The sequence below is a fragment of the Arvicanthis niloticus genome, chromosome 3, assembly GCF_011762505.2.
Source record: "Arvicanthis niloticus isolate mArvNil1 chromosome 3, mArvNil1.pat.X, whole genome shotgun sequence".
In the NCBI taxonomy this organism is placed as follows: domain Eukaryota; kingdom Metazoa; phylum Chordata; class Mammalia; order Rodentia; family Muridae; genus Arvicanthis; species Arvicanthis niloticus.
In genome coordinates, this window is record NC_047660.1 from 4,320,546 (window position 1) to 4,347,422 (window position 26,877).

Below are 26,877 nucleotides of genomic sequence, written 5' to 3' on the forward strand. Positions count from 1 at the left end.
AATTTGACTTTGAGTCAACCCCACATCATACAGTGCTGTAATTCACGGCAGCTTCATTTTTTGTGATTCTGCATTTGTGTGCATGTGCGTGTATGTGTGCATTTACCTGTGTGCCTGTGCATGTGGACATTAGGGGTTAAACGTGGGTGTCATTCCTCACACACTATCAATCTTGTCATTTTGTGTCAGGTTATCTCATTGGCTTGGAGCTGCCAATACCTTCATGGGATTCTGTCTCTTCTCCACAGATTTTCTTTAGAGATTGAAGAGAAAGAAAGAGTGACATAGTAGGGTGCTAGATATGCCCATGAGCTGATCCTTGTTTTCATGAATGCATTCTGATGTCTTTCAGCTGGTTTATTTTCACTGGACTCCCATGGACAAACCAAACTCTTTCATTTCCTTGCAAGATGAACGAAAGGAGCCATGACTGAGACTCTGGACAGTCCAGCCAATGATTCAGATTTCCTGGATTACATTGCTGCTTTCGGGAACTGCACAGATGAGCAGATCTCATTCAAGATGCAGTACCTTCCCGTCATCTACAGCATCATCTTTCTCGTGGCCTTCCCGGGGAACACAGTGGCCATCTCCATCTACATTTTCAAGATGCGGCCGTGGAAGAGCAGCACCATCATCATGCTGAACTTGGCCTTGACGGACTTGCTGTATCTGACCAGCCTCCCTTTCCTCATCCATTATTATGCGAGTGGTGAGAACTGGATCTTCGGGGATTTCATGTGCAAGTTCATCCGATTTGGCTTCCACTTCAACCTCTACAGCAGCATCCTCTTCCTCACCTGCTTCAGTGTCTTCCGTTACGTCGTGATCATTCACCCGATGAGCTGTTTTTCTATTCAGAAGACTCGATGGGCAGTGGTGGCCTGTGCTGGGGTGTGGGTAGTTTCCTTGGTAGCCGTCATGCCCATGACTTTCCTGATCACATCAACCACCAGGACCAATAGGTCTGCTTGCCTTGACCTCACCAGTTCGGATGACCTCACTACTATCAAATGGTACAATCTCATTTTGACGGCCACCACTTTCTGCCTGCCCTTGGTGATAGTGACACTTTGCTATACGACGATTATCAGCACCCTGACTCACGGGCCTCGGACCCACAGTTGCTTTAAGCAGAAGGCTCGGAGGCTGACTATTTTGCTCCTTCTCGTGTTCTATATATGTTTCTTACCCTTCCACATCTTAAGGGTCATTCGGATCGAATCTCGCCTGCTTTCAATCAGCTGCTCCATTGAGAGTCACATCCATGAAGCTTACATTGTTTCCAGACCATTAGCTGCCCTCAACACCTTTGGCAACCTGCTGTTATATGTCGTGGTCAGCAATAACTTCCAGCAGGCATTCTGTTCCATACTGAGATGCAAAGCCAGCGGGGACCTTGAACAAGCAAAGAAAGGTAGTTGCTCAAACAACCCTTGAGTCAGATAGATCGGTGGCAACGCTCTTGACAGGCAAATGTGAGAGTCTGAGATAGAATCTTCAGAACCCACATAAATTGTGTGTAGTAGCAAGTATCTGTAATCCCAGTGCCTCTGTGGTGAGACGGACATGGAGATAAGAGAATCCCTAAAGGCTGGAGGGCCAGCTGCCCAACTGTTCACAGTGACTAACCTCAAAGAGACCTTGTTTCCAAAGAGGTAAAAAGGGAAGGACCAACGTTTGAGGCTTTCCTTTGAGCTTTATATGTGTGCTGTTTATCATTCACACATACACATCAATCAACCCACCCATCCATCAATGAATCAATCAATTAACACCCCCTGATAATTTGTATATAACTTCTAAGAAATCCAGAATACCCCTCTCAGTGGAACCCTCAAGGGCAAGGGTCCTTAGGAGACCTTTGCAATATGTTTGTTGAGATCTTTGGGTAGAGATTGAGACACATTGAGTGTCTATAAAGTATAAGTAAGATTAGAAACTATGAAACTCTGTTTTTCTGTTGCCACCCAACTAATTGCCTCCACATAGAAACTAGTGTTTGTACACCAGCCTGGTACCTCTTCTGCTTCAATGTCAAGATGGGAAGACGCAAACAAACTAGAACCAAGCAGAAGTCAAGAGTATTCTTTCATGACTAGTTTCTTGCTCTTTTAGAATTTGGGGCTTGTGTTCACTGAAATCCTAGATTATCCAAAAGCATCATGTGCTGCTTTTTAAAATATTTTTACAACTCATATCTTTATAAGTTTTTCTGCCTTTAACGTTTGAGATTATTGTTCTGAGTTTTCTTCTCAGCTCTCCTTCTTCTTTATACTGAAGGAAGACATTAGGACACAGTCAGAAGAAGGAATGGGAAAATGGTCCAGTCAGTAAAATACCTGATGTACAAGCATGAAGGCTTGAGTCTGGTCCTTAGAATCCACACATAAAAGCCTGGTGCAGGGGCATGCACTTGGAACCCCAACTCTGGGCAGGCAGAAACAGGTAGGTCCCTGGAGCTTGAGGGCCAGTCAGCCCAGCCTACTTAGTGAGTTCTAGCACAACGAAAACCCCTGACTCAAAAGCTGAGGGGTATAGATACTGATGAACAACACAAGCAAGGTTGTCCTCTGGGCTGTGCTCTCAGTGTTGTAGGCCACCTTACAATTTTACTTAATTTCAGGCTGGAGAGATGGCTCAGAGGTTAAGAGCACTGGCTGTTCTTCCAAAAGTTCTGAGTTCAACTCCCAGCAAGCACATGGTGGTTCATAACCATCTATAATGCCATCTGGTGCCCTCTCCTGGTGTGCAGGCACAGATGCAGGCAGAATACTATATATAAACCATAAATGAATCTTTAAAAAAAATAAATTGCTTAATTTATAAATCAAATTAAGGTTTATTGGTAATTGACAATATTTCCTGGGGGCGGGGGGAAGAAATTGGTGAAACAGAAGTACAGTTAAGTATCATATATACATTAGGTGCTAAATCAAGTCTAACATTGTTTTGATTTCCATGGGAAAGTTTTCCAGGAAACACTTTAGGTATTGTAATCTTTTAGTACTATAATAAAACAATACCTATAGAAACTGCTAAAGTTATCCTTGGACTATGTGTGTGCTTAATTATCAGTAAACAAAAATTAGTAAATATAAATATTTGAGGAAATACCTGGTCTAGACCTTGTAAACCTTAAAGAACGTGTTAATGTGACTAATAAACTTAAAAACAATTACTCTCTGAACTGGTCATTTGTTCCCACGAAAATGCAACTTACTCATTAGTATACTGACAACAATGGTTAGAGAGCAAAAGGAATCTTGAAAAGCAGAAGTTGAATACGGCTGGAACACGGGGCTTCTGCACAGGAAATCAGATTGTGTGGTTCTGCACTTTGCCCCGCTTGTGGGGTATGGGAACGCCACTGGGCAGACAAAATGCCGGAGAATCTAGACTGCATTTACCCTACACCGCTGTCTGGTGCTGAAGCGGGAGAGCGTGTAAACAAAGGTTTTTTCCATGTTACCCATGGTGGTTCTTGATAAAAGAGAGAGTCCTTGGTTCCAAACTGTTTATTGACTGGAAGATGGGTGCATATTACCTCCTTAGGGTGTACCAGAGATTAAATACCTTTGCAGGAAGGAACATCCAGGAAGGGAAATTTATTGGCTAACTCTCAGGGCCTCTAGATACCGCGTTAGCATGGAGAACTCTGTTCTGATCTATGTGACCATAGGTCACGTTCCTATGTAGGGAGTGTGGTCACATGACAGGGGTCTGGTTGGAAGCAGGTGAAGCTCCTACCAGCTGTCCACTCTGGGTCCTGGGCTTCCAACTCATTCAACCTAACCGAGTTTCCTGGCATGGTCCACTGTCTCACAAGAATCCAACAACCTTCGTAATTTTCTAAGACATCATGTCTGACTTAGACCAAGATCCTCTGCCAGGCAAGTGGATAGGATAGGGAGGAAAGAAAATGCCTGGGGCCCTAATTATGAGCTTCACTGGACGAGAGCAAGCAGGCTCTTCTTGTATGAAATAAGCTATTTCAATAGAAGTCCTAAGTTACCTCTCCATGGTGGCTGCACAGCAACCAGCAGTAGTGACCAGCAGCCCACTTGGAACCTTCCAGCTCTCTCTCTCTCTCTCTCTCTCTCTCTCTCTCTCTCTCTCTCTCTCTCTATCTCTCTCTCTCTCTCTCTCCTTCCTTCTTTCCTTCCCCTTTAGTGTCATCTCGGCCACTGGACCAGCTCTCATACAAGGTTACATGAAAGTTGTTATGTTTTTCTTTTTTTGAAAAATTTCAACTAACTCACGAGTCCTACCAGAAAGTTTTTTAGATTAAGAGGTATGTGGAATCTACACTGAATGGCTGTCTCTAAACTTGGCTTAAATAGTTACACATAAACTATAAACGTGTGTGTGTGTGTGTGTGTGTGTGTGTGTCTGTCTGTGTGTGTGTGTGTGCGCGTGTGTATATGTGTGTGTATTATGAAAATATATAGAGAATTTCTTTGGTCCTTTTCTCTCTTCCCACCAAAGCACAGGAACATAAACAGATTGTTTTTTCCTTACTGGTACAGATTAGCTCACTGTATCTTTGGCCTTATTTTGTTATTTCAGGGACCTGACTCCAACACTTAATCTCACTTTTTCCAATTTTTAACATTTTTATTACCCTGGATAATTGACCCCAGCTCTGGGGCATGCATGATTTCCCATTATCCCTGAAGACCTCGCTTGATTCAGCTTTCTGTCACTCTGTTACCTGACCTGTTTCCCGTGGGGACAAGCAAATACTGGCGACAGTCTGCCCTCCAAGGCCCTGCTTATTGAGCATAATCACAAAGGTCCAAGCGAAATTGAATTCAAAGGGTTGGTTTTATTTTCCAAAGGATCGGGTTCTGGACTAATTGGGCTGGAGGTTGCATTTTGAACGGAATCCCCTCCCTTGCCAAGGGATAGATAATGATACGTATTTTTTAGGCTACAGTGGGACCATCCAGACCTTGCCTCTTACATCCATCCATAGGCAGAGAAAAGATAAAAATGAAAGAGTAGGGAGCAAGCTGTGTGTGCTACAAGGAAACTATGTCTGCTTCGCCATGAGGGGCATGGCACTCAAGGCTGGCTGCACTTGAAAAAGTCCAGAGCAAAGAAACTCTGAACATGGAGACACAATAACACCCCCACTTTGATTGTATGAATGCCTCACAGAAATGTTCAAAATCATAGAGTTAGAGAAAAAACAGAAAACTGACATTGTACCTTAAACATAAACTTCACAGTGGTTAATGTCCTAGTTTTCTTGTCTTTATTTGTCTCTTCCTATGTCAATGTATTTAGTTTTTGCAACAGTATTTAAGGACAAGGTGTGTGTGTGTGTGTGTGTGTGTGTGAGTGTGTGTGTGTGTATGTGTGTGTATGAAGAGATAGAGAGAAAGAGAGAAAGAGAGAGAATGAGAGAGAGAGAGAGAGAGAGAGAGAGAGAGAGAGAGAGAGAGAGAAAGAACCTTTCTTTTTAAAAGATAGAAGTTGGGCATGGTGGTACATGCCTCTGATCTCAGCACCTTTAATGTCAGGGAGATGGTGGTGCGTCTCTGACTTCAAGTCTAACCTGGAGAACAAGGCAAATTCCAGGCCAAGCCGGGGCTACACAAACAAATGAACAAACAAATAATGAGTAAATAAATAAATATATAAATAAAATAAGTAAGTTGTGAGTGGAAGAAAATTGTCTGGCCTGTGTGATGCCCTGGGTTCCACTTCAAACCATAAATAACTACTAAATTTTATTTATCATGAATCCATATTTCAATCAGAAGTATGCTTTGCAGTCCTTCAATTCAAATAAGCTCTACAAGTTGTTTTGGCAGCCCTACTCTGAAAGATGAATTTATATGTGTATGTGTGTGTGAATGCATGTGTGTGTTTGTATTTCTGTTTGTGTGTGTAGATGTGTGTTTGTGTTGACATCTCTTACTGACCAAGTTCTTGTTCCTCTGGGGTTAACAGCCAAGCTCAAAACTTCCAGGAGGGAGATACTGCCTTTCTGTTCCATATTTCCCCAAGTCCACTTTAGTCCTTAGTCTTTTTTTTTTTTTTTTGTATTCTCTTCAACCAGTGAAGGCCATTTTAAGTTTCCTCAGTGTGGCTCTGAGGAGTGGGACAAGACATTAATTAACTCCAAGGCCTGGGAACACTGAGTCTAAACACTCACTTCCGGTGCCAGCTTGCCTGATACGGAATGAACATGAATGTTGTGAAGACGGAAATATAAATATGTTTGGAGATGAGAGATCCTTCCAACACTGAGATCCTGGAAGAAAAATACATCCCAGTATGCACTAATATGTTTTAAAAAAATTCATTTTCCTTAAATTGTAAATAAGGACCTAGCTACATTGACAAGTTGCATCTGTGTATTTTAAGGACCTAGTTACATCGATGTAAGTTGCAACAGTGTATTTTCTGTTGACCTGTTTTCCATTTCTCATCCAGTCATACTTGCTGCTGGAGGCATCCACTGAATTCCGTTCCATGTGTGGAGTGCAGAGAGGACTCTCTCTGTTAATTGAGTGGATATGTTTTCGCTTTCAAGCTGTGTTATGGACGTTCTGCATGTTTCAGAATGGGGTTTTGTTATTGTAAAGAACTTGTCTTCACTGCTAAGATTTGAATTGCTTCCAAGTAGGCTTTTATTTTGCCTATTTCCCCTCAAATATATTGTCCACATGTAGTGGTCTTGTATGACTATGTTTTCTTAATTGAATAATGGATTTTTATTGAATGATGTCTAACTTCTCCAGGACCTGCTTCCAACATTGCTCCCTCTCAACTTTATGTCTATATTTTATGCTTTTGTTTTAGCCCACTGAGTCAAATTCTTGCTGCCCCTATGTACATGGGTTTTAGACCATCCACCTCACCAACAGCAACCTGCTGAGAACCATACCCCCAAAGGAAAATGACTTTCCTTCCTCCTGGTTCCACTGAAAGTTCATGTTCACATTTCTTAGCAGAATGTTGGTGAATTCTTCTGTAGGAATAAGGAAAATACAGCTATAGCAGATACATCTTCTACAGTACTAAGGATGGGCTGGGCTCCTTCTGAACCTGTAGACGTCATGTGTAGAGCTATAGTACCACACTGCGGTGTATATGGGAAGATATCTCTAGGTGCTCATGGTAATGGAAAGATCCAGTTACTCAGGCCACAACAGTCCTATTTGAGATCTGTAGCAGCAAAGCAGGGAACCAAGAGAAAGGTACCAAGATTAACAAGACAGAAGCAAGCAAATTGGCAGAACGACTGGAAATGCCTGTCTATCACGGCTACCTGTAAAGGACAGAGAGTATGCCAAAAGATCATGTTTATACAATGTGGGAAGAGGCAGGCATTATGTTAAGGACCTACAGAGACACATGACTCTGAGCCAGGAGCTTTGAGCCTTGGACCTGTCTCAGCTCCTCAGACCATGTCTATTCTTGGGAGTGTCCTTTTCTTTCTTTATAAATGGTCAATATTTCTACTATTATCTATGTGTCCCTGGTCTAATATTTTTGTTTGAGGACACAAGCATCTGGAAATCTCACTGTGCATCACTGGAGTGGAATCCACACTTACAACAAGTCAACTGCCCCGACAGTCCAGGTTCCCGCTGTCCTCTTGAGGATAAAAGTAAAAGGTCAGGAAGGGCAGAGCAACTGAAGAAAGTCAGTGGGAAGGGTTGGTGACTCCAAAATGAAAACACAGGAAAGAAATAAGAAAGTTATAAAAACAAACAGTGCAGGAGACAGTACCACCAACAAAAGATTATAATTAACATTGTCAGCGAAATGCTCGGAGCAGACCAGGAGCAAGAACAAAAGAGAGCCCTGTAACTACTGAGCAGGGTAGACTGGGGTCCTGCAAATGCCCTCTGCTGATTGATTGCCTGTGGTCAGATGGCGCGTGTCTCTGTCCTGGGGATCGGTGCTGATTGCCCGTGGTCAGATGGCACATGTCTCTGTACGAGGAAACTCAGGCCTCCTGACAACTTTGGCCCATTTGTTCTGGCTGACATTTAGAAGCTGGTGGTAGATGATGCAATGTTATTTCTAGACTTCAGAGGAACAGCTCTGGTTTCTATTATTTTGTATGCGATTCAGGGTTTTAGAAGAGTGGAGGTTTTTTGTAAATGCCCTCCACTGTCGTTTTTTTAGAGCCGTTCTGTCTTCTTACTTTTATCTCTCTGATTATCATGCCGTATGGCATATATGCATGCACCATACATAACAATGTACAATTTACCTCCCGTGATTTAGAGATGTGCCTGTCACCCAACGCATATGGAAATGGTCAATCATGCTAAAGTAATATTTTAAAAATAATGCTGAGTTAATCACTGCAGCTTGGAACTTTTAAAAATCCAAACACAGAAGCAGGAATCTTTGTCCAGTTTGTGTCATGGCTTTCTCTATCACAGAGTTTATAGAGTAGAGGGATGTATGGCCTGCATACCTACAATCCCAACATAAGCTTTAACTTCTAGTCAGCATTAAAATCCCTACTATGTGCAAGGTACTGTAGTGCACCCTGGAGATGTGATCCACAATATGACACATGTTCTCAAATACTGCATTATTTATGTCCACCTTTTAGGTTGAGTGTCTATTGAACACTGGTTTATCAAAAACAAATGGACTGTTTATCCAGCTCCTTCTGTCATGGTGACCCATTATGATTCTATTTGTATCCCAAGGAGCTTCTCCAAAGGACTTCCTGTAGCAGCACCCTGGTTTGTCTACTCTCTCCAATCAGTATCCAAGAAGTGTGTGTCTCCACCCTGCACAGAAGCACTTAGGCTGCTGTTTATACATGACTAACAGTCCCATTTAAATGTTGAACTTATGCTGAAGACAAACAGTACGGGAGTATTTGCAGCTACACATGTGGTATTAATACATTATTAGAAGCAATATGATCAGGTTTTAGATCCTACAAAAAAAAAATCTACATATGAACCACAAGCAATGCTCAAGCAAGGAACTCCCCCGTGCAAAGTGATTTCTGATTCACATGCTGCGTCTAAAAACTTAAATAGCAGTGTTGTGATATTTCCCCCTTTAAGTTTCAGGGCACGTTAAGACAGTTCACATTAGGGAGATAAAAGTAGGCTGGTGCTGACGTTCTTGTTCATATTTTAGTCATTCATGAAAACAAAGCCAGGGGCCAGCTTTTGTATTTTTTCCAACAATGTAGTACAGAGATCACACAAAACACTCATTATTTCAGCAGCAACGGGGGACACTTAGCATGCAGGGCTGGGGTTACCACTGTTCCAGCTTCGTGTGTTCCCTGCCCCTCTGGTACTATCAATATCTCTAATGTGCGGTCACATTTATGTTCCTGGCATATTGCAAAATCCTGGAAAATATCACACATAGGACCATAAGAAAGGTGAGCCTCTGCTAGCAAGCGGAACAGCTGCATTTAACCCCAATTTTTACCTGAGCAGTTCTTGGATCTGGAATATTCACACTTAATTCAAGTCACTGTCTTGCCTTTGAAGATGGAAAAGGAAAAAAAAAAAAAAAAAAAAAAGAAGAAGATACTTCTGTTTAAGTAATCATCCTAGATTAAATCTACTGCATGTCCTTCCACTTGGAAACAATGAGAATAACTAAGTAAAATTTTTTTTATAAATATGGATAAAAATGCTAACTGAGCTGGTAAAAATAAATAATCCACGAAGAGAAAATAAAGGTGGGAACTTGGATGTCAGCTGGAAGCAGAAACGGTGATTACTTTTCTGCAAGCAGGATGAACAAAATTCTACTAACTGCAAAATCGGTCTTTTTTTTTTTTTTTTTTTGCCTAAATTCTGGCATCTGATGTTATATGAAGGGTGGTCCTATGTCCTGATGTATCTAGGGTGGCATTTGTCAGTGCTGCTTTTCCTGGTATAAGTATCAGTGGGACACACACTTAACCAAAGTTGCTAGAATGATATCTGCCCACACTGGGCAAGTGCAAGATACAGTCCACACGGGCAAGGACTCTGGTAGGAAACTCTGCATGTCAATGGGCTGCATTCTCCTTATTGGGGTGAGTGATAAACAAAGCTTCAAGTAGGAAAAGTTGGGGATAAAGGAGCCTCCATTGACTTTGACCTTGGTTAGAGGAAAAATGAATTTGCCCCTGAAAAATCAAAGCACGGAGCTTACATGTGAGCATTTTGTTACTTGTGTCAAAAATAAAACTTGAAGTGGAAAATTAACTTTAAAGTGATTTCCACATGAGTTCTATCATGAGGTAACTGCAGAAGCTTGTGTAAAACCTCTTCAACGGAAGACAACATTAACCCACGTGTGGTAGTTTGAATATGCTTGGCCCAGGGAGTGGCACTATTAGAAGGTGTGGCCTTGTTAGAGTAGGATTGGACTTGGAATAGGTGTGTCAATATGAGTGTGGGCTTTAAGAGCCTCATCCTAGCTGCCTAGAAGTCAATCTTCTTCTAGTGGCTTCAAATAAAGATGCAGCTTCTCCTGCACCACGTCTGCTTGAAGGCTGCCATGATAATGGACTGAACCTCTGAACCTGTAAGCCAGACTCAATTAAATATTGTCCTTATAAGAGCTGCCTTGGCTATGATGTCAGCAGTAAAAGCCTAACTAAGACATCATGTCTCAAAGAATTCCACTGGCAACATTTCCAAAAAGGATGAGAAGTTAACATTAATAAAAGAAAACACAGGTGTTGGAGACATAGCTCGGTTGATAGAGTTCTTGTTTAGTATGCACATGAAATCCTGGTTTTAAATTCAGCACTATATAAACAGCGGGTGCTGGTACATGGCTGTAACCCCTTTGAGGAGCTGCAGACTGGAAGATCAGAAACTGAAAGCTGTGTTAAATTATGCATGGTGGAGCACATCTATAACCCCAGCATTCAGGGGACAGAGTAAAAACATGGCTTTGAGTTTGAGGCCAGCTTGGACAGCTACAGAAAGTAGCAAGCTCTAGGGCAGCCTGGGATGCATAACAAGTGAAAAAGAAAGAAGGAAGGAAAAAAGAAAGAAAGAAAGAAAGAAAGAAAGAAAGAAAGAAAGAGAGAATATCAACAAAAAGGTGTAGTGTGGGAAACATAGAAGGAATTGACAAAATATTAGAGATAGCCCTTGGAGTATTTCAGAAATAGGAAAAAAAAAATTGTACAACAGGATACTTCCTGTATTTGAAATGATGAAAGAGAGGCTTGAATAAATGAGCAAATGACATAAGGGTTTAAAATTATTAAGTAATTTTAAAAAAAACCCAGAACTATATAAATAAAATTATTATAACAAATAGAAATAAAATTTAATAGATTAGTAAAAGAGACTTAACATAGCAAACAAAGAATTAATGAGCTGGAGAGAAGACCCATAAAAGCTGTTTGAAATGCTCTTAAATTTAAAAAGAAAGTAAGAACCATGGGGAAGAACAGATATAAGATAGAAAATGAGAGAAGCCAACCACACATAGGAGCAGATTTTTAGGTGACACAGGAGAAAATAAGGTTGAGGATGGCAGGTTGTTTTTGTCTTTGTTTTCTGTTACAGTGAGGAGATAGCTTGAGAAAGCAACTTAAGGGAAAAAGGGTTTGTTTTGGCTAGCAGGTCCAGGTTTACAGTCTATCATGGCAGAAATGTTATAGTAGCAGAAACTTGAAGGAAAGCATCCCATCCCATCAACAACCAAGAACAGAGAGCAAAGAACATATGCATACTTGTACTCAATTAACTGCCTCCACTTTCATAACAGTCCACAATCCACTGCCTAGGGGATGGTGCCTCTCACAGTGGACAGGTGCCCTCGTATTAATTATTATAATCAAGATAATAACATCCTCAGAAGCTCGTTTCCCAGGTGATTCTAACTTTGAAAAATTAGCACTGGTTAGTTGTGGGGAGGTATGGCTTAGATGTCAGATATCACCTGTAGTTTATTCACAGTTACTCGTCCTGTAACTATTGAGTTTGGTTGGGACAGTTATATGACCATTGGGAGGTGGAAGTGGACCACTGGGGTGGGTTTTGAGGTTTTAAAGTCGAGCTCCACACCCCATTCCACCTCTGCTTTCTAACTCTGGATGTAGGGTGATGAGCTGGCTTCTGCTACCTGTCTTTCCTGTTATGACAGACACAACCGATTGAACTGTAAGCCAGGACGTACCTTTCACTACTTAAACTGTTTTAGACATTTTACATAGCAACAAGGTAAACCATCAACACAAGGGACCCGGCATTTGAAAAGATAGATGCCTGATACTTTTCCAGAATTACTGAAAGCTCCCACAGTTCCATGTCTGAAGTCCAATAAATATATTTTGGATAAATCAAAATGAATGGGCAACTGAATACATCAGCCACAACTCCTTCCTGCTACAGATAGGCATAACCCAACCAAGGAGAAACGGTCGAGATCTTACGGGTGAGTGAAGGCAACGCTGAAGGCAGATCTTCAAACTTCAAACTGTGCCGTACAATGGTACAAAAATCTTTTCAAAGTGATGAGAGAAAGGTATTTGTTTACCTAAAATTCTATCTACATACAATCTTTTTCACAAGGAAGAGACACACAGATGCCTAAAGCACAAAACTCCAAAGACTGCATTTTAGCAGAAATGACACATGTCCAGAAGACATCTGAGAGATAAAAAAAACGCTGAATTCCAGAATGTTCTAGACATTTCTATTGATGTAGCATTTTCTCATCACAAATGAGTTAACTGAGGCAATGTGCACATTAGTCAGTAAAATTTGATTATTTTACCATTAATGTGTATTACAAAGCACTATGGGGTTTTTTGTTTGTTTTTTGTTGTTTTTTATTTTTTTGTTTTGACAAATTAGGATTATGGAAGAAAGGCAGGAAGAAATAAAAGAGGGTATGGCATAAAAATGAACACAAAGAAGCACTTACTAATTAATGTATATTTTGAAATATTGAGTCAATTTTAATGTTACAATATTTTGTTAATGTGCTCATGATGGGTAAGAAGAGATTTTTTCAGGCCTTTGATTTACTTTTTTGTCATTTGTATAGTTCACAAATAAAGAACCAAATCCTGTAATACAAAGACTACACGGATTGCTCATGTCTACACTGTGGGTTAAAATACAGTTGGAAGGAAAGCACACAACTGTGCAAGTTGTTTGGGAAAAGTGACATGGGAAGTAGCCTAAGATATGCCTATTGTTTTCAAAGGGTAAACACACAACAAAGTTTCGGGGTAGTAAATTTCAGTGTGGAAAAATAAGGCATTTAAAAACTCTGAAATAAGAGGCTTTGGAAAATATACAGAGCGCAGAACAAGCAGAAGGAAAGAGCAATCCAGGTCATGGGGAGAGTTAGTTATTGAGAGTTAGTTATAGTTATTCAGGAGTGAAGGTGGCTATGAGTGTCTCCTGTCTTAACAGACAAGCAAAGGCATAAGCTAGACAAAGGAACCTTTTTCAAAGACATAGCTGTGAGAACAACCACAAACCAAGAATTACAGTTAATCCAATTTTGTCCCCTTGAACGTAGAAAAAGATGATTAACACTTAACCAGTAAAAAATAATATCAATTAGTCTAAATGGAGCCAAGAAGGGAGAAAAAGAAACACAGAACTGTGGCAAACAGAAATCCTGAGGTAAGAAGGAGTACTAGCTGCAAATATGTCATTAGTCATAATAAATGTAAAAGGAATAAATATTCTGGCTTAAAAGTGGCTTCAAACAAGCTGGTCATGGTGACAGAAGCCTTTAATCTCTTAATCGCCTTAATCAGGAGGCAGAGACAAGCAGATCTCTGTGAGACCAGCTTGGTCTGCAGAGTGAGATGTAGGAGAGCCTTGACTACACAGAGAAAGCCTGCCTCAAAAACCAGAACAAAGAATCAAAAATGGCTTCAAACTATTCTTCAAGTATAGATTTACATCCATTTGTAGGTTTTGTCTATTAACTGTTGACACATGTAAAACGTAAAACAACAACTTATGAAGAAATAAAATAAAAAAACACCAGCAACAATGGAAGAGAAGTGAAAGCTCAAACAAGCCTGAAAGCAACTTCTGTCAGATATTTAAAAAGCAGATTATTTCATCTATGCTACAAATATTATGAATAGAGAAAGAGGGGGTAGCTTAGCTTGGTTAGAAAAGAGAAGGAAAGGAATAAAAAAGAAAACTTACAAGTTAAACCAGCTCCTAAAGACAAACATCAAAAGGGTAAAAAAAAGCTGAATTCAATAACAGTTTTGAAAGATAATATTATAACACAACCAGAATGAGATTATTTTCAAGAATTTAGGATTAGATTAATATTTTAAAACAAACACACATGATTTACTTTGCTACTGAGACAAATGTGAAAACAATATAAGCTGCTTAATAAACATAAATATTTAATAAGTGCAACAAACTTTTGTGATACCAGCTCTTGCAAACATCTTCAGCCTGGCTCGCTGATGAGAAACCTGCAGTATGATAGACAAGACTGGGTAGGCTATGTCTGTTTAGGAATATTATGGTAGCGGTTGTTATGAACACTTTAGTACAAATCTTTGTGTGAATATATATATATATATATTTTTTTTTCTTGTGTAAATAACTAGAAACTGATTCCTGTGATTAAGATGTATTTGCTTTTATTAGAAGCTGGCAAACATTTTCAAAGTGTCATTATGTTTCTTCCATATATTTACATTATGTGACATTGCAAGGTTTTGGAATTTGGGCTATGTAGTGCTATCAGACAAACCTTACATGTGTCTACTTGATAAAAATCACTGCTACCCTCCCCCACCCTCGGTTTTTGTGGCACTGGGAATTAAACACAATACTTTATGCATGCTAGGCAAGCACTCTGCCAACAAACTGGTCTTTTTGGTTTGTTTGTTTTTGAGGTACAGTCTCACCAATTTTCTTCCACAAGCCTTGAATTTGCCACCTCTCTGCCTCCGCTCCTGAATAGCTGGGATCACAGGCCCATATGAGGAGACCTGGCTCTTTGTTTTATGTGTGTCAGTTAATTGTGCATCTTATTCTGTAAAGCTTATCTGGCTGTGGTTACAGACAGCCTTTCTGTCTTTTATGATATTATCCTTTGAAGAGAAAGCCATTTTAGTTTGGATATGGCTTGATTGGCAGGTGTAGTCTGTATTTAATTGGCAGGTGTAGTTTGTACTTCTGCTCCCTTAAGAAATCAGTAGTCACAAATTTTTTTTCTTGTGTTTTTTTTTCTAGAATTTCTAGAAATTAAGCACTTATGTTTAATTAAGCTTAATTGAATATTATATTTAATAAACCATTTCTAGTAAATTTTTATGTATGGTGTGATGTAAGGATCAAGGTTCCTTATTTAGTACATGGATATAAAATCATTAAGGCAAAAACTAGTGAACATTCTATCTGACCCTCACTTAATTACCTAGTCATCTTTGTGAATAAGTAATTATCCTTCTGGGTCTATTTATCCACTGTCTTATTCTGTCCTTAGCCTTTCTGCCATATTTGGCTAAGACTCATATTGACATATTAAGTAGCTTTGCAGAAAAGCCTGAAATTACTTAAGGTCTTCCCAAATTGTTATTGAAAAAATTGAGTCTCCTTATCTCTCTATATAAATATTATAATGACCTTATAAGATTCCTTCAAAGTCCTGCTAACATTTTAGCTGAGATCACACTTAATTAATTAGTTAAGAAAGATCAATACCTTTGACAATATCTAACCTTCTGATCCATGTGTTTTCCTCATTATATGTCATATTTAATTTCTTTCTAAAACCTTTTTTATAGTTTTCAGAATACATGTCTGCTCTATCCTTAATAGAAATCAAAGAAACAATGTATTTGCTTGCAAAAACATAAACCAAACAAACTTGTAAAAGATGAAAGAGCCAAGAGATGCCAGAAGAATGTAACTATGTAGGATTGATCCATCTCTGCTGCAAAGTTGTACAGATTACAACAGCCATGGCTTGGTTCAGGGATAGAAACATGAAACATTAGAATATCACGGGAAGTCTAGAGGCAGATCTGCATGCATTTGGAAACTTGATCTGAACTCTAAAAATTCATTATTTATTACTTAATAGCTAAACATATGTGTCCACTCAATGGTCACGCATGAGTAAAGATAGCTATGAATACAGGCCGATGCAAATATAAACTCAAGGAGTAGATCGCAGGCAGCAGCTCTGCACCCAATCTCACAAAACACAGAGGAAGCAGGGCTCCCCAGAGCTCTAACCCGGGCAGTATCTTAGGTAAGGAGACAGCAACAGCTGCCCCAAACAGGGAATAACTGGGACCCACAAGGACCCAGGAATAAACTTCTGGCTGGAGCACTGGTTCCTTCTGTTTTGCACCAGAGCACTGAGCAGATCTTGGGCTTCAGCTCTAACCCCAGTAGCAGCACCCAACCCCACACAGTTCTGACACAACCAAGATAATAGGAAAAACAGGCTCCAGTCAGAAACAGGGCAGGTAGCACTAAGGAGATCCAGATGGTGAAAGTCAAGCACAAGAACATAAGCATCAGCAACCCAGGGTACTTGGCATCATCAGAACCTAGTTATCCCACACTAGAAAGTCCTGAATTCCCCATATCACCAGGAAAGCAAGATTCAGATTTAAAATCACTTCTAATGATGATGATAGAGGATTTTAAGAAGGACATAAATAACTCTCTCAAAGAAATTGAGGAGAACACAGGTAAACAGGTAGAAGCCCTTAAAGAGGAAACACAAAACTCCCTTAAAGAATTACAAGAGAACACATCCAAACAGGTGAAGGAATTGAACAAAACCATTTAGGACATAAAAATGGAAGTAGAAACAATAAAGAAATCACAAAGAGAGACTACCCTGGAGATAGAAAACCTAGGAAAGAAGTCAGGAGTCATAGACACAAGCATCACCAACAGAATACAAGAGATAGAAGAGAAAATCTCAGGTGCAGAAGATACCATGGAAAATATTGACACAACTGTCAAAGAAAATGCAAAATGCAAAAAGTTCTTAACACAAAACATCCAGGAAATCCAGGACACAATGAGAAGACCAAGCCTAAGGAAAATAGGTATAGAATAGAGTGAAGATTTCCAACTTAAAGGGCCAGTAAATATCTTCAACAAAATTATAGAAGAAAACTTCCCTAACCTAAAGAATACAAGAAGCCTACAGAACACCAAATAGACTAGACCAGAAAAGAAATACCTCCTGTCACATAATAAAGGCAGACCTATCAGAATTACACCAGAATTCTCACCAGATACTATAAAAGCCAGAAGATCCTGGACAGATGTCATACAGACCCCAAGAGAACACAAATGCCAGCCCAGGCTACTATACCCAGCAAAACTCTCAATTACCATAGATGGAGAAACCAAGATATTCCATGACAAAACCAAGTTTACACAATATCTTTCCACAAACCCAGCACTACAAAAAATAATAGTGGGAAAGCTCCAATACAAGGAGGGAAATTTATACCCTAGAAAGAGCAAGAAAGTAATCCTCCTCCAACAAATCCAAAAGAAGATAGCCACACAAACAATGCCACAGCTGATAACAAAAATAACAGGAAGAAGCAATCTCCTCTCTTTAATATCTTTTAACATCAATGGACTCAATTCCCCAATAAAAAGACAGACTAACAAACTGGATACCTAAAGAGGACCCAGCATTTTGCTGCACACAGGAAACTCACCTCAGTGACAAAGACAGATACTATCTTAGAGTAAAAGGCTGGAAAACAATTTTTTAAGCAAATGGTCCTCAGTAACAAGCTGGAGTAGCCATTCTAAATCCTACAGCCTGAGAACACAAAGGGAGGGACCCATGGCTCCACCGGTACAGGTAGTTGAGGGGGACCTTGTCAGGCATCTGTGGAAGTGGAGCGTCTTGGTGCCTGAAAGTTTGGATTCCCTAGTGTTGGGGAATTTGAAAGCAGGGAGGCAGGAATGGAAGGAGGGTGGGAGCACACTCTCATAGAAATGGGGGGGGGATGGGATAAGGGATTTGGGAGGGAATGGGAGAGGAGATAACATTAAAAGGTAAATAAATAGAATATCCAATTAAAAAAAAAACAGATAATGGGTCTGTCAATTGTAGTTGAGCAGTCGAGACTTTTTATCAACAATTTATTATGGGGATTTCATGTAATCCTCAAGGACAAGGTATTATGGAAGAGGCCCATGGAACTTTAAAAAGATTGGTGAGACATAGTGTTGCTGAGACAAAGAATGATGCTAACCTGTGAGTTTTCTGAGTGCCCTGACAAGGGTGACTAGGAGCTGTATTGGACATATGTTCCTGACCCACCTTTGTTTGACCGTATCCCAGATGGGACAAGCTGCCTTGCCTCAAGTTTTTAAACCTTGTGGGATAGGGAATCAAAAAGGGAAATTATGTCTTTTGTATTCTTCTTAAAGGTGCCCAGCTATTAAGACTCAATCATGTACTGGTCTAGAAATCAATCCAATATGAAAAATAACAGTTTACTTTTGGAAGACTGGATCTGGACTTTGTTAGAGACATATTTGGAAGCTAGATATAGCTAGCTATGATGTTAGGATAGCAAGAGATAATGTTGGGACAGGATCTGGATACCAAACAAGGGTTAGTGCATGTTTTAAGGATCTTTTAATTGTTAAGCTAAAATTGGTTTTGTCTCTTCTACAGCATTTATTGTAAGTTGCATTGACTGTATGATTTCCAATTATGTTAGTGTGTTGAAACCTGGCATGTCTGTTATGGGGGTCTGTCAACCAGCTTTTGTCTTACTGTCCTGAGTATTAGAAAATCTTGATTCTATGAAAAAGCTTGAAAGTGCTGGAAGAAGTGAGTTAGGCTTTAAGCAGAAGCAAGAGGGTAGCAGGCTTGATTATTGCTGGTATAACAGCTTTAATTCCATTAATTGCTAGCACCGCTGCTTCTGCAATAGCATTGACACAAGGAGTTAAGACAGCTATTTTTGTTGTCTAGCAAAAAAATGTTACTAATATATTGAGTATACAAAAGGATTTATATAGGTATCTGGAACAACGAATGATGCTCTATAACCCATTCAAATTATCTGAAGGAGGTTCAGGGTTCAAGAGTTAGAAGCCATCCCAAGTGTCATGACAAACATCATTGGACTAGTGTTACTTTTGAAATTCACAATGATTGCCATTATAATTAGAAAAAAGTTTAAAGACACCTATAGGATATTTGGTATAATCCTAACACCTCTCTGTGTGTGTTAACTTTGCATAGTGAGATTATGAATTTAAAGAATGCTGCTCTGTTGACCTTTGATGCTGCAGATAATGCCGATAAAATTATCCATGGCCTGAGCTCAGTATTTCCATTTTGGACAAACCTCAGGAATGGCATATATAGCTTGATCAGGCTAGCCCTTCTTGTCCTGGGAATACTTTTATTTCTGTCCATCATGTTAAAGCTTATTTTTAACAACATCAACATGTTGGCAGCCAAAGTGCCAGGAGCCAAGACTTCCTTCTTCCTGAGAGCAAATGTCAGTTAAGTAGATAGCCTGAGTTAAGGAATAGTTATTGCCCTCTTCCTGAGAGCAAGTGTAAGTTAAGTAAACAGCCTGAGCTAAGGAAGACCTTATCGCCTTCCTGCCTGGGAGAGAAAATTAGCAACTTGAGCCTAAAAAATGTTTTATTGCCCTCTTGCTCATGATAAAGTGGTCTGGGCTAAGGGATGCTTGCAAAAATCTTAATTACCAGATGGCCCTGGACCCTGCCCCTCCTGCCTGCTTGCCTTTATAACAGCAACCCGAACAATAAAGTTTAAGTATTTGATCAGACATTCAGATAGGTGCTTCTTCTTTGTGTCTCTTGTCGTATCATTCTTTTGCTTCCTTCCCTAGGGTCTTGTCTAATCCCCGAGGGCTGGGGCACCAAAATACATGGCTAAAGCCTGAAAATGGACCCCCAGACAGAGTTATTAAATTAACAGGATGGCAAGCCAAGACAGGTAAGATTCTGCACAGAGCCTTACCAACCTAAGACAGAAGTGCATTGCCTTTGATAATACATATTCCATGATGGGTTAGGGAGGCATTCTTGTCAGAATGACCTAAGACAGGCTCAATCTTGTTAATGAAATAAAAAAGGGGGAGAGGTGGAGAGTCTTTGGGGCTGCCTGTCAAGAATCTGACATGGGCCAAGGACAAGGAAGTAGGCTTCAAGCAGAAATCTGACATTAGACTAGAACAAAGAAGTAATTTCAGGCAGGAGTCTAAATTGTAGGCTACAACAAAGAAGTAATTTCAGACAGGAATCTAAATATTAGGCCAGAACAAGGAAGTAATTTCAGACAGGCATCTAATTTTTAGGCTGGAACAAGGAAGTAGGTTTCAGACATGAAAATGACCTTGGGCTAGGATAGGGAAGTAGGCTCAGATACTTTGGTCATCCTGATAAGCCTTTAGAAACAGTGATCACAGGAGTGTTCATGTAACTGGGATTGATGCCTTGCTTTTTCTTTGACTATTTGTGTTTATTGTATTGCTTGTTCCTTGACTATTTGCATCTATTGTATTGCTAGACCCTCAACCTAGAACTGACCTTAATACTTGCATGTAGTCAAAATGATATAAAAGCATAAAGGAGGAGGGGGTATAGGATAGGGGGTTCTAGGGAGGGGAAATGGAGAAAGGGGATGACATCTGTACTGTAAATAAATAAAATATCCAATAAAAAAATCTAACAACTAAAATTCAGCACCACATTAACGGGATCATATCCTCAAAAAAAGTAATGTAACATAATGTAATTCAATGTCTACATTAGCCAAACAAAGAGAGGTAATGACCATCTCAACTGATAAAGAAAAGTATTTAATAAAACTCAACAACTTTTTAAAAAATAAAAAATATAAACTCAAAACATTATTATTATTATTATTTTGCAAATTTTTGGTAACTACATTTGATTGGTTTTCTATTGTGAACTGTACAGATGGCAGTGACCTGTCAAACTGTTAGCTGTGCATGAAAGCATAAGCTATCTGGCTGTGCTCCCAATTCTAACACGTAAAGGCTAATAAGCTTAAGATAAACACAAAATAAGCCTGGCTTTGGAAAAGAGGATACAACACTCATAGGAATTTTCAAATTTTGCATCATTAGGCATTTTGCAAACCTTTCCCCCTTGTTCTCCAGCTGTGCTGGAGAGCATGTGATATGAATTAGAGGCCCCACCCCTACTTTCTTTCTGCAGTTTTCCACTTTGCAGGAGGCTCTTTCTAATTCTTCCACCTCTAAAGCAGTGGAATCAATGACAAGCCGGAGAATTTGCTTTGACAGGGTGCCAGGCCCTTTTCCTAGAATCTCTGAGCAAGTCCAGCAATGTACACTTCTAACGACGTCACTGCTTTGGGGCCACACTCAGAGCCATTCCCCAAGGTTCAATTGGAAACGAGTGCTGGGAATTATGCCCCAGTGGAGCGGGGTGCAGGAGCAGGTGCAGGAGGGGGTGCAGTTCTAACTCTTCCCTTTTGGCCTGGGTCAGTTAGGTGATGTGACATGATTTTATCGTCCCCAGGCTTTTTAAACAATGCCTTCCACACAGCGATGCGTTTCCCACAGGCACTTAGTAGATGGCGCACTTTGTTTCCAGTAACTTCCATGTGTGAATAAATAGTTCTTCTCTTGATATAATTCTCATTTGATTTATATCTTTGCTCTCTGTATCCTATGAGCACCTTTTTCAACACGACACAGGTCCCTTCCGGGCACCTCACAAAAGAGCCCTGAGGTGGAGATTTCTCGCCTGGGTTTGATCTTAACTGCAGAGCCTCATCCTTCTGTGGAACCATCACTCCTGAGGGGCCTTTGCTGCTCTAAGTATTTTTCCACTCTGACTTTGTATTGTTGGCTTAGAGGCTAGAAATAGTTTTCATAATTTTTTTTTATAGTCTCTTAAACTTTGGTCTTTCTCCTTCCCTTTTCCACCTCAACTCTCAAGACCACCTCTTTGTGCTCAGCTTTTTATACTTTGCAATAGCAGTAAGGATAATACAGCCTAGAAGCCAAAGAAGGATAATACAGCACTCATGACTGATTCCTGCGGAGCCCCCTTCTTCACAACATGAGGTCTGCTTTCAGAATTACAGTAGGCACCACTTTATGCTACTGGACAAGGCGACATTTTATGCTACTGCACAATAGTTCTCCACATTTCTGGATTTCTCTTTTCCTTTGTCCAGTCCCACCTACTCAGAAAAATTTCAGGTATTTTCAGAATTTGCTAAGTTAGCTTCCCATTTCAGTATATCAATTTTTGTATTTTTATAGATAAACAAACACCCACCTCCAATTTAGTGGCTGATACAGTAGGGCCTTTTTTGTTGTTGTTGTTAAGGGGGTTGCTAATTCAAGAAATCCTGACTGGTAATATTTTATCATAGGTGATATAACAAGTGACCATAGAGTGGAAAATTTATGAGTTACAGATGTTTCTCTCTCCCCACTTTGGAAGTTTAAATTCTAAGATTAGGGAGTCAAAATGGCCAAGTTCTATGAGACCTTGTTCCTTGGTGATAAGTACCATCTTCTTGTTGTGTGTTCTTGAGTTTTTTTTCAAATCTCTCTCTCTCTCTCTCTCTCTCTCTCTCTGTATGTATGTATGTACATACCTATCATCTATCTACAGATCATCTATCATCTGTAATCTATCAATCATCTAATATTTATCATCTATCTACAAATCATCTATCATTTGTCATCTATCTAATGTCTACCATCTGTCATCTATCTATCCTCTATCTATATGTATAATTCATTTATCACTATTTATTTATCTATCAATCATCTATGTAAGTATGTATGCATCTATCTATCATCTATCTATCTATCTATCTATCTATCTATCTATCTATCTATCTATCTCTGTAGGAGGTTGGTGTGATGCTGCTTGTATTCAGATGCTAAATCCTGTAGTCCATGAGGAGATCCCCATGGGGAGATCCTAACATACACCAGCTTTTGCTGTACAAACTTTGATTGGTTAATAAAGATGCCTATAGGCTGGGTTGGGCAGAAGAGAGGGGCCAGAGTGAAGGATCCTAGGCTTGGCTTCTCAGGCAGAGACCATGAAGAGAGAGGAGGAGGAAGGCAGAAGTCACCACGGGATAGGTGGATCATGAGCACATAGCCATGAGTGCTGGCCAGTTGGACTAGAAGCAGCCCAGGCAGAACACGGCAGGTGATTTCTTGGTGTTATAGACAAGAAAGTAGACAAAAAGTTGATATCTGCCTAGCTCCAGTGCTTTAAAGCTTATTATAAATATAAAGGGTTTGTGTCTTTTATTTCAAAACTATAGGATCTAAGTGGGGTAAAAAACAAGCCTAAAATAATATTTCCCACAATGTATGTATGTATGTATGTATGTATGTATGTATGTATGTATGTCTCTCTCTCTCTCTCTCTCTCTCTCTCTCTTTCTCTCTCTCTCTCTCTCTCTCTCTCTCTCTCTCTCTCTCCCTCTTTCTCTCTCATCTATCTGATATATGAAGACAGGGTCTCAGTCTATAGCCAAGGCTGGCCTGGAGCTCTGGCAATTCTATTGCCTCAGCCTACCAAGTGCTGGGATTGCAGAGATGGGGCACCCTACCTAGATGTCAATTTCTGTTTTAAAGACATAGATCAGACCTTATGACCTAAACGTCTCCTACAAGGCTCTCTTCAAAATGCTTTTGGGAGTTAACACATAACTTTTGGTAGTTACAGGCAAGATATTTATGGCAAAAGGCTATTCGCTTACATGCGGTGACTCAGACTGTACTACTTCCAACTGTGGCTCTAGCAGCTCTTATGATCTCAGATTGCTTACATATTCATGGAACAGGGCTCAAAATGTAAGTATATACTTCTTTTGTAAATTCTATATCACTTACATTTATGCTCTGTGGAAAAGAATTAGCCACATGGCCTTTTGAAGATGCCAGAAAGATTTAACTGCATCAGTGGCTAAACAGCCACTTCTTGAAGCTCTTGGGTGTGGTGGGTGGGAGAGGGCCGTGGTGACTCGTTAGCTTTCTTGGCTGTAAACATGATAGCATAGTAACACTTTGGATGATGGAAGAGACATCTGTAAGAATTCTGTAAGGCTTTTATTTTTTTTAACAGGCCACAACAAATAAATATTGAGAAATTCAGCTGCATAATATATTCATCAAAATATACCACTGAGAGAATAGAAAGATCTTGAGCTGGCCATGCAGATGTAGAGTGTGTGAAGATTTCTTACACAAGCAAAAAACAAAACAAAACAAAACAAAAACCAAAAAAACCCACCTAAAACAAAACAAAACAAAACAAAAAACCAAAAAAACCCAGAGTCACAGAAATGTTAAAACAACTAGAGCCAGTTGCCTCCAAAGAGGAAAAAAAAAAAAAAAAAAAAAAAAAAAGAAAGAAAAAAAGAAAAAAACCAAATGCTTAGAAGAGCCGCGCAAAGAGCTTTGTGTGTGGGATCAGCAAGTGAAGAAAAGCCACACTACCAAAGGAACACCTTGGTGTCAGCTCACCAAGGCAACGGGTACAAAGATATCTATTTTCTTACTCATTTTCATTCTCATTTCTTATAAGAAATAATTATTACTTATTTTCAGCACACACACATACACACTGCACCTCATGATGTGATCAAGTCCACAGTATAAACACTTAAGAAAATAATATTTTATTTATGATGCAAGAACTGTAGAGAAGTTGGTTTTTTGCATTTTGTTTTGTTGTTTGGTTCCCTGCCCCCAAGTCCCCCAGACAATGTTTCTCTCTGTGTAACCCTGGCTGTCCTGGAACTAGCCGTGTAGAGCAGACTAGCCTGGAGCTCACAGAGATCCTCCTGGCTCTGTTTGTTGTTGTTGTTTTGTTTTATTTGAGCGGTCAAACTGTCCCTGCCCTAGAGACATTTTGTCAGTTGGGGGCTGCTCCATTTCTCCTGTCCGTGCAACTTTCTTCAGTTCCTGCGTTAGTGCATCTCTGAGAAGCAATGTCTGTCTCATCACAGATCAGTGTGAAATGCCAGCTCTGAATGTGCCCACATCATCATTTTCATCTCGGCAATGTTGCCAAGAGAGGTTGGAAGTGCAGAGCCACACAATCTTCTCCACTCCAGCACCAGGCCTCTGGAGGAAGCACACACCTTCTGTTTGTGTCAGAGGGGTTAATTACCAAGAGCTGATGTCACTTCCAATAATTGCTAGAAATCAAAAATATACAGAAGTCACCACGAGGGCCTGGCAGCTGCACCAAAATCAGCCTGCCTCTGACTACGTAGTGCAGCTGTTCCCTCTCGGAATGTTTCTCAAATCACCTTGGGTTTTGGAAACCCAGCGATAAGAACCGAGAGATTCCTAGAGAGCTCATGGAGCATGAAGGAAAAAAAATAACAGGGCAACCCTGCCTTGTAGATCTGCCTGTGGCCCGTGTTACTGACATGGCTGTTTCCGTTTTCCCACTGGAATTAATTTCTAAGACTCTCCTTCAAGAGACAAAACATATAAAGAAAAAACAGATAAACAAAACCCAGACCCTTTCCTGCGTTCTTTCTGATGGAAACAATCCTTCTTGTAATGGAGTATGACATGGAGCCTAAAGGAACAGAACGGCAAGCCGCTTCATGCTGGGGGACACGGGGAGCAGGGTGGGAAAGCAAGCCTGTCTGTTCACCTGCCTTTTTGGAATTAGAATCTACTTTGTCCTTAATGGCTCTCCAGAAATAGCCTTAAGTATTGCAATGAGAGACCACAATTCTTCCTGTTTCCCCTTAGGCAAAAGTTGTCCCCCAGTTGTACTTTACCTTGACTCAAAAAGCAAGAAACAAAATGACCAGTAGAGGGCAGAGAAAACACAAGGACCTCTGCTACTGGTTACTGCCTAGAAAGCTCTCCGAGCTGCCTTAGATCCAGCTGAGAAGGGCAGGAGGCGGCTCCATCCGTTATATGTTCTTTCTCATTGAGATGTATTTCTGTCTGGAATAGGAATCGAATAGGTAAAATTAGTAAATGTATATATTTGGAGGTGAATTGATTCTTCATTTAATATACAACTTAGATTAGCTCAAGTCATCAGATCTTTTATATTGCTGTTGTTTAAATTTTTACCCATTAAAGTTCTTCATGAAAAGCCATCTATGGCTGGCAAGACGGATTAATTGGTAAATGTACTTGCTTCCAAGCCCCTATACCAAGGGTCCACATAGTGGGAGACTGATACTAGCAAGCTGTCCTATGACCCATCCATGTGTGCTATAGAATGAGTGGGCACACATATACACAGAAATACATCTGTAAAATGAATGTAATGAAAAATATAGTATGTATAGTAACCTTAAAGATGCTTTAAGATGACCTCACTTTTCTAACTTGCTTTTGGAAGAGTCGAAGGGAGTGAAACGAGGCGGTGGGGTGTCCATTTTTGAGGTTTGATTTGAAAGTAAAGCCTCATCCTGGTTTTATGAGGCCTCCTGTGGTGTGGGCTTGCTGGGATGAGGGTTAAGGAATCCCTGTGGTTTGCTCATCTGGTCAGTTTCTGTCTCCCATTTGTGCTCATGCAAAGGGTTGTCTCTCATTTGTGCTCATGCAAAGGGTTGTTACTGGCTGTTATTTACCTTCAGTTTTTGTGTGTCTTTGCAGAGAAAGAAAACATAAACCTTAGAGTCGAGTTGCACCCTGGGTAGAGCCCAGCTGCATGATGGGATGGACTGGTAGAAATGTTACATATTTCTTTGCTAGAAGCATTCCCTCTGTGTCTACTGAAATATCAAACAGCTCCATATGATGAAAATCACTGTGAACTACTAGCGGACTCTAGTAAGCACTGGTGCATAAAGAGGAAAATAACCTACCCTGAGGCTGCACCTGCTTGGGAAAAGGACAGAGCAGAGCAGTGAGGG

General features: G+C 40.1%; 1 protein-coding gene across 1 annotated transcript; it reads left to right on the top strand.

Moving 5' to 3' along the window:
- The first annotated feature begins 357 nt into the window (after positions 1–357).
- Positions 358–3,127, top strand: Oxgr1 (oxoglutarate receptor 1). Its single transcript, XM_034499240.2, has one exon. The coding sequence runs from the start codon at positions 427–429 to the stop codon at positions 1,438–1,440; it is 1,014 nt and encodes a 337-aa protein (XP_034355131.1). The 5' UTR covers positions 358–426; the 3' UTR covers positions 1,441–3,127.
- Positions 3,128–26,877: the final 23,750 nt, after the last annotated feature.

Excerpts from the sequence above, each read along its gene's own strand:
- Oxgr1 (XM_034499240.2), top strand. The coding sequence starts at position 427 with ATGACTGAGACTCTGGACAGTCCAGCCAATGATTCAGATTTCCTGGAT.